General features: G+C 48.7%; 1 protein-coding gene across 2 annotated transcripts in view; it reads right to left on the minus strand.

Annotated features, from left to right (window-relative positions):
* Positions 1–2,185, minus strand: part of TMEM123 (transmembrane protein 123) — a 49,249-nt gene extending 47,064 nt beyond the window's left edge. For both annotated transcript variants that reach the window (XM_053311802.1, XM_053311801.1), the window contains exon 1: positions 1,857–2,185. In XM_053311802.1, the coding sequence (XP_053167777.1) occupies positions 1,857–1,938 (82 nt within the window). In that variant the 5' untranslated portion in view covers positions 1,939–2,185. The remainder of the gene's footprint in view (positions 1–1,856) is intronic.
* Positions 2,186–8,474: the final 6,289 nt, after the last annotated feature.

Raw genomic sequence — 8,474 nt, forward strand, 5'->3', positions numbered from 1 at the left:
TGTGAGCAGAACTTCTACCATAGTTTGATTAAAACCTGACAGGCCACTGGAGGCCAGTGTTGTTCTGAGGGCCACATTCAGTCCATGGGCTAACCATCCTACCCACCCCTGGGAACTGTGCTGCTTTGTTGTCCATTTGGAGTGCTTTAGGCCAGGGGAGTCTTCAAACTGGAGTCCCCAGATGCTGTTGGACTGCAACTCCCATCATCCCCAGCCACAATGGCTGAAGCCTGGGGATGATGGGAGCTGTAGTCCAACATCATCTGGGACCCCAGTTTGAGAACCCCGGCTTTAGGCATGTTAAAAAACAGGGAACAGGCTTCAATTCAGCAAGACTAGCTTCCTAAAAAACATGCTCAAAGACTGCAGCCTTAAATGGAAGTAAATTCTCTGGAAATCAATGAGAATCATTTCCAAGTCCCATGTTTTCCCTCAGGATAACAAATGTTGTTTATACAATCCGGCCTTTGCTTTAATTTTACAGAGAAAAATCTGGGGTAGCCAATTCAAAACTCCTCCTAAGAGACTGCTAAGAACCACAGTCCTCTATTTTAGGGCCTTTAAACATACGGTTTGCTATTGTAGTACACTCATAAATCCCAGATGGAAACACCACAAGCAGTGAACAAACACCAGCCACCTCATTCCACTCCAAACTTGTCTGCAACAGGTAGGAAGCAGCATCTGCTTGTACGCTGTAGCAAGTGGCTTCAAGGCTGTAGCCATACAGCCATCCCTGTACTGCAGGATAAAGCTTATCCATTATTTGATACCCAACAGGAACATGGGAAGCTGCTTTCTAACGGAGCCATGCTCAGCCAAAGAAAGAGCACAGGGAACCACCTTATTCGGAGTCAGTTCAGTGTGGTCTCCACTGAATGGTGGCAGCTCTCCATGGTTTCAGGCAGGACTTTTCAGGTAGGTATTCCACAGCAAGCCAGAGGTTGCCAGTTCAAATCTCTGCCAATATGTTTCCCAGACTATGGGAAACACCTATATCGGGCACCAGCGATACAGGAAGATGCTGAAAGGCATCATCTCATGCTGCGTGGGAGATCTCAATGGTAAACCCCTCCTGTATTCTACCAAAAACAACCACAGGGCTCTGTGGTTGCCAGGAGTCAACACTGATTCGACGGCACACTTAATTTAATTTATTTATTTATGTTTATTTTTACACTTATAACCTGCTCTTCCTCAGAGGCACTCAGAGCAGTGTACAGTGTTATTTTTATCCTCACAACAACCCTGTGAGGTAGGTTAGGCTGAGAGAGAGACATGACTGGCCCAGGGTCACCCAGTGAGTTTCATGGTTGAATGGGGATTTGAACTCGGGTCTTCCTGGTCCTAGTCCAATGCTCTAACCACTACGCTTTGCTGGCTCTTTACCTTTATTCCCTACCAAGGATCAAAGCTGGGATCTTCTGCATGCCAAGCAGACACTCTACCACTGAGCTTCGGCCGCATCCCTACATACAACTGCAACTCAGCCTAAGCACACGGGACTGCAATAATCGCCCATCCTTCCCGTTTTCCATTTCCCTGCTTTCCCCTGCTGTCTCCCGTCCTATCAGTCTCTAGATTGTAAACTCCTCAGGGCAGAGGCCTGCGGTGTCATACTTCTCAAAATACCATGGGGGGGGATTATAATAACCCAGAGGTCTGGAGATTTAAATATCCAGAGATCTGCAATGATCGAGGGTAGGAAGGGAATCTTTTAAATAAAAATAATAATAATTTTAAAAAGGGGTTACCCCTCCTCCCCTCTGAGCGCGGGCTCCTCTGGATGCAGGCTAATGATGATAAGGGGAGGGGGGATCTTTTGCGGGGGGGGGGCGTTCCCCAAGCCTACTTACCCGACTGCACGGCAAGGCAGAAAGGAACAAGCGCCACCAGCAACAGCGCGGAGCCGGTGAGCCGCCCAGCGAGGAGTCTCATTGTTGTCCGAAAGGAAGAGGGGCGATTCTGGCGACTGGGGTCCTTCCAAGACAACTTCCCAGCAGGCGACAGTCACAGGGGTGTTGGCGGCGAACTCGAGCTCTGCCCAGCTCCCACGCCGTCTGACGACTGGCAGCTTCCCCTCTCGGCGAGCCAAAAGAGGTACTGTTGCGTTGCTACTGTTAGGAGGACCCCGGGGCTATCTTCCCACGTGATGATGGAACATGAGGCGGAGGGACGGCGGATGCTGGGCTGGGCGGGGAGCCTGCCGAGGCGTGCAATTGGCCCTTTGTCTCAGGAAGCGGCTGGTCCTTTGGTAGCGAGCGTGGATTGTCCCCTTTTGCTAAGCAGGGTCCGCCCTGGTTGCCTTTGAATGGGAGACGGCATGTGTGTTTGCTGCGCTGGGGGGAGATATTCCCCAGAGCGTGAAGGTTCCTTGCAAGTTCCCTCCCGGGCATCTCCAAGCGAGGGCTGAAAGAGACTCCTGCAACCTTGGAGAAGCTGCTGCCAGTCTGTGCAGACACACTGAGCGGGATGGACCAGTGGTCTGACTCGGTAGAAGGCAGCTTCTTCCTATGTTCTTAAGAAGCAAGGACTCTGTCCTGGCTGGCAGCTTTTTCACCCCCCCCCCCGCTCTCTCTCTTGGCGGCCTCAGCTCTTTGGAATTCCAGCCCGAGGAATTCCGCGGAGAGGGGTGAAAAGCGGGCCAGGCAGGTCCCAGCCAGCCTCATGTGTGTCTGGATTGCCTGCAGAATCTCCCGCAAACATTGCGAAAGCGGAGTCTATGTAGACTAAGTTTTCCTGGAACTGGCTTCATCGGATGCATGCGGGGCTCTCCTCGACTGGCAGATTGTAAACAGCGGGGCCAGGTGGCTGCGAAATGCAAGAAGTATAAACAAGCCCTGTTCAGAGGCCACATTGTTCTTGTGCGCACAGCTCTCTCCCTGTAGGCTTGGGTACATGTTTTGGTATGAATGGCTGAGTTCCTTCTAAAAGTGACTCTAGTCTGGGTACAGGCTTCTTCTTAAATGCAGTGGGGAGATAGGAAGTGTACTGCAGCTGTACACATGTTTAACAGGTATAGTTTGTCAGCTTCAAGTTATTTCAGAGACAATTGTGGGTTCTTTTTTTGTGGAGGGGTACCAGCACATTTGTTCACATGTGTAAATGACCCAACATCAGAGGCGGATTAACGTAGTAGCAAATGTAGCATTTGCTACGGGCCCCACATTTTCGAGGGCCCCGCACGCCCAGCTTCCAACTGGGAATTAAAGTTAGAACTTTACCTGTTTTATTTGGTCCATGTTAGATAAGATATCCTTATCCGTTTGTGGCTTGGTCTCCCATACTCCAAAATATAGCAAATGAAAAATTTTAATCACTTTACTATGCAAGTAAATAATTTATGTTTTAATATTTATGTGCATATTTTTTTAATTTAGGGCCCCTTTATAACATATGCTACAGGCCCCGCACTAGCTTAATCTGGCCCTGCCCAACATTATATCATAAAACGAAGAACCAAATCAGACATGAGGGCAGCAGACCAGGGGCGTAGCAAGGTTGGAGGGGGCCCAGAGACAAGATTTTAAAATGGGCCCCTCGCTGATACACACACACAAACACACTTCACAATATATAGTGCACTCACACTCACATCCCCTTTATGAATACGGTGAATACTTAGTTCACATTGAATTGAGTTTCTTTTACTCTCTGCTCCTGCCGATCTCCAAGAGACTCAACATAATTCATAGGGGGTGCAACATGGGCGGGTGGGGAGTCATGTGATGTGCCCCTGGGGGGCCCCTCGAGGCAGTGGGGCCCCAAGAGGACTGCCTCCCCTTGCCTAATGGTAGTTACGCCCCTGCAGCAGACCCATCTGTCAGCATCAGACTGCTCCCAAATTCTTATAAAGGGTGGGGGAGAGAAGCAATTTAAAAGTAAAGCATGGGGAGGGGGAAAAGTGCCCACACTTTTTGCCCCATAACCACTGTGCCAGCTTGGTTTTTTTCTCTGAGTGGGGTTTGAAACTGAAAGTAATACACACCAGGAGAAAAGCACTGATTGGAGGCACAGAGGTTCAAGGTTGAAAAACATAGAGGGGAGGGCAGTGCTCATTTTGCGGCTACCCATAGGGCTCTTCAAACCCCCCAACCTCTGCTTTATATGGGATTAGTGAAGACCCAACTTGGGCTTTGAGGGGTCTCCTTGTGAGTCGCTATGGCATGGAGCCACGCCACGGCAACTCACAATCAGGGAAACGGGGTTAGCGGAGTGCTTGTTCTGCTAACCTTGTTTTAGGGGAGGGGTATTTAGGTGGGCTAGCCGCCGCTGAACCATCGGGCTCACCCGCAAGCCCGGTGGTTCTAGCAACCACTCAAAAGTGGGCTGCGCAGTCGTGAGAATAGCCTCAAGATCTGGGAGCACACACAGCTCCCAAACCCGGGTAGGACACAGTTTTTGATTGTGTGAATGGCCTCTGTGTATGCCTTCCAAAATGGTGCAGGGGCTCAAGAGGGCTCTCCCTAGAAGGAGCTCCCCAGTGCTGGGCAGAGGTGAGAAGGGTCAACAGATGGTGCCAGGGTCTTTATTTGCAGAGCATCCAGCTTGGATCAAAGCTTCGTGTAGCCCAATTAACAATTAGGGAGGCTATCCACAGGAGCGTGCAAAACCGGGCTAAGGGAGCCCAGCTCGGTTTTGCACGCTCATGTGAACCACCGGGATTGGGCCCGATCCCAGTGGCTACACGGTGGCAAACCCGCCTGTGAAGCCTCTTGCTTAAATGAGGTTATGGGAGCAAGCATTCCCTTACCCTCATTTTTTTGATCGTGTATCTGCCAATCACACTCGGTAATGTAATGCACTGTGCACTTGTGCGGTGCATTATTGAGGCTCTCTCTCTCTCTCTCTCTCTCTCTGTACAATTAATGATGTAGCTGGTCACTGAAATAAAAATAGTGTTAAAGATACCAGGGGAAGTTGTGCTGGGATTGGCAATTCACATAACGGGGTTGGAGAGGAAGAGAGATTATTGGGGATAGGAGATGATTTATTTTTATCCTTTTATTGCAGACAGAACCATGGCATCTGCTCTTTCCCCCTCTCAAGGTAAACCAACATGTTCATCGGAGCAGGAGTCAAGGCCCAGTCCCCTTCCTGTCTCTGGCAGTTTGTCTCTTATCAGAAGGATAACTCTTAATCATGGTCATCTACAGGGGTCATGGTTGCTGGGCTGAAGTGGTGTGAATTGTTTTTAGCCCTATGTGCATACATACACTGCACATCAATTTTGTATGGGAGCAAGAGGTTACTGGTTTGAATCCCCACTGGTATGTTTCCCAGACGATGGGAAATACCTATATTTTGTTCAATGCATGAACAATCTATGTACAGTGTAAGTATACACGTACAATTAATCACATGTTCAACACACATACAATCTGTGCACATACAGATCTGCACACATGTACAGATATTCGCAGGTTATGTTCAAAGCACTAACAGTCATACACTTCCTATCTGTGCTGTTTTTTAGGAGGACTATACCCAAGTTCGAAGTAACTTGTCTAGGGAGCAAGAGGTTGCTGGTTCGAATCCCCACTGGTATGTTTCCTAGACGATGGGAAACACCTGTATCAGACAGCAGTGATAGGAAACGATGGGAAACACCTATATCAGACAGCAGTGACAGCAGCGACCCCAAGAGCCCCTGGTGGCGCAGTGGTAAAACTGCCGCCCTGTAACCAGAAGGTTACAAGTTCGATCCTGACCAGGGGCTCAAGGTTGACTCAGCCTTCCATCCTTCCGAGGTCGGTAAAATGAGTACCCAGAATGTTGGGGGCAATATGCTAAATCATTGTAAACTGCTTAGAGAGCTCCGGCTATAGAGCGGTATATAAATGTAAGTGCTATTGCTATATTGCTATATAGGAAGATTCTGAAAGGCATCATCTCACACTGCTCAGGAGATGTCAATGGTAAACCCCTCCTGAATTCTACCAAAGAAAACCACATGGCTCTGTGGTCTCCAGGAGTCGACACCGACTCGATGGCACAACTTTACTTTATACCCAAGTTCATCTTAAAATGAATGCATGTACCATCATTCGCACAAAAAAAAATGTGCAGGTGTGCAGACACCTGTACACATGCATAGTAGAGTGTCAGAATGAGGCTACTGTGTGCCCATCAGTTCCCAGGCAAGCAGATCCTGTGATCAAGTGGGATCTAGCGACTAGCACTACACAGTTTTCATGTGCAAAGAATCATTGTCTGACTCTGGCTCCAGTTCAATGCTGCAACTGCCTTCTTTTCTGCTTCCACCACACACACACACTTGGCAAAACAAGCACAGAATCCACCCTGCATTCAGGGATCATTAAGAATCCACCCTGCATTCAGGGATCATTAAGGAAAATACCCAGAGGAAAGCTGGTCTTGCAGTAGTGAGCATGAATTGTCCTCTTTGCAAAGCAAGGAAGCTCTTCTCACGGTCAGTGAGAAGAGCTTCTTCCGGGTCTGCAAGGAGAGCAGGCTTAGCCCGCTCTCCCTGCAGACGATCAAAAGGCAGCCCTGGGCAGCCGGACCGGCCGCTCACATGACTGCCAACTCCGTCATGGAGCTGGCACGTGTTGCGGGGATCGGGGGCTGTGCAGCCCCTGGAAGATCCACGATGCCCCGTGCAAGCACGCGGGGCATCCTGGAGAGACCCCTGAGCCCAGGAGGCTACGACACACAAGCAACCAAATAAGGTTAATGGAGCGCTTGTTCTCATTTAAGGGGAGGGGGAATTAGGTGGGCTAGCCACCTTGGGAGCACCGGGCTCACCTACGAGCCTGGTGGTTCCCACAATCCCTGGATAGCAGGCTATGCTCCCTTAGCCCGCTTTCCAGGGATCATGGGAAAAGCCACAGGGTCTACCTTGGTTTGCATTTGGGTGGATGACTACATGTGAGCACTCTCTGTCCTAAGATATTTCCCTTAGGACAGGAGTAGGCAACCTTGGCTCTCCAGCTGTTGTAGAACAACACCATTTATTTATTCCATTTATTTCACAACTTATTGTGACTGGGGCTGATGGGAGCTGCAGACTACAGCAGTGGTTCCCAGCCGGGAGGAGAGAGGCTCCAGATGTTGCTGAACAACTCCCATCATCCCCAAACCCAATAAATTGTGGGCTGGGGGAGCTGGTGTTCAGCATCATCAGGAGGCTTCCAGGTTGGGAACCACAGGGCCACCGTTCTCATCAGCCGCAGTCACAATAAGTTGTGGAATAGATGGAATAAATACATGGAATAAATAAATTCCAGCTAATGGTGGAAATAGAATGGTGCTTACTAATATTTACCGAGGTGCTCCTACACATGCAGTCCCAGCAAGCTCTTTGTAAAATGAAGCAATGTCTGATGGGGGAAAAACCAGATTAAGAAGATAAGGAAATGGCTATATGATAATAACTTGATCTGGGGTGACTCATTATTTCCTTATACATTATTCCATCACTGCGTTTCATGGCAGGCAACATGCACTCAGTGTCCCTTTTACTACTAGGTTTTGTCAACTTTTTTTCAAAGCTGGGACCCACTTTTCAATGCAACCTGTCTGATTTTTTTAAGCCATACAAACCCCTCATCTCTGCCCCTGCCCAAAAGAATCTATACGCAATGCTGGCTGTGCTACTGATAGGACTTGACTTAGGAACATAGGAAACTGCCATATACTGAGTCAGACCATTGGTCTATCTAGCTCAGTATTGTCTCCACGGACTGGCAGCGGCTTCTCCAAGATTGCAGGTAGGAATCTCTCTCAGCCCTATCTTGGAGAAGCGAGGCAGGGAACTTGAAACCTTCTGCTCTTCCCAGAACGGCTTCATCCCCTGAGGGGAATATCTTGCAGTGCTCACACATCAAGTCTCCCATTCATATGCAACCAGGGAAGACCCTGCTTAGCTATGGGGACAAGTCATGCTTGCTACCACAAGACCAGCTCTCCTCTCACTTAGGCTGGAGTCTGATCCACTTGAACAAGGGTAGCCTGTCCAGGTGTTGTTGGACTACAACTCCCATCATCCCCAGCAACAATAAATGTTTGACTCATGATTATTGTACTCCAACAACACAGACGAGCCTCAGGTTATGCATACTTGGATTTGAGGGCCCCGAAGAACAATGATCTTGAGCGTCATTCAGCCTGACCCTATGCATGCCTCCTTAGAAGTCAGTCTCTCTGTGTTCAATGAGATTGTCATAGTTCCTACCAGAGCTAGAAGGGGTGGGGTGTGGGGTTTATTTATTTATTTAGTACATTTCTATACCACCCCATATGAAAATGTCCCTGGGCGGTTCACAAAGTAAAACCATTAAACATTAACATAATTTAAAATGATTTAAAATTCAATATAAAACCGAAGTTCACTGGGGTGAATCTTTGACTGTAAGGGCTTCACAGTAGACTGCCACCATCCACTTTATTTTAATGGGGGACAAACCACTTTCTCCATATAAGATTCCAGTGGGAGGGGGTGTAAAGTGGCA

Source organism: Hemicordylus capensis, chromosome 3 (assembly GCF_027244095.1).
Source record: "Hemicordylus capensis ecotype Gifberg chromosome 3, rHemCap1.1.pri, whole genome shotgun sequence".
NCBI classification, from domain to species: domain Eukaryota; kingdom Metazoa; phylum Chordata; class Lepidosauria; order Squamata; family Cordylidae; genus Hemicordylus; species Hemicordylus capensis.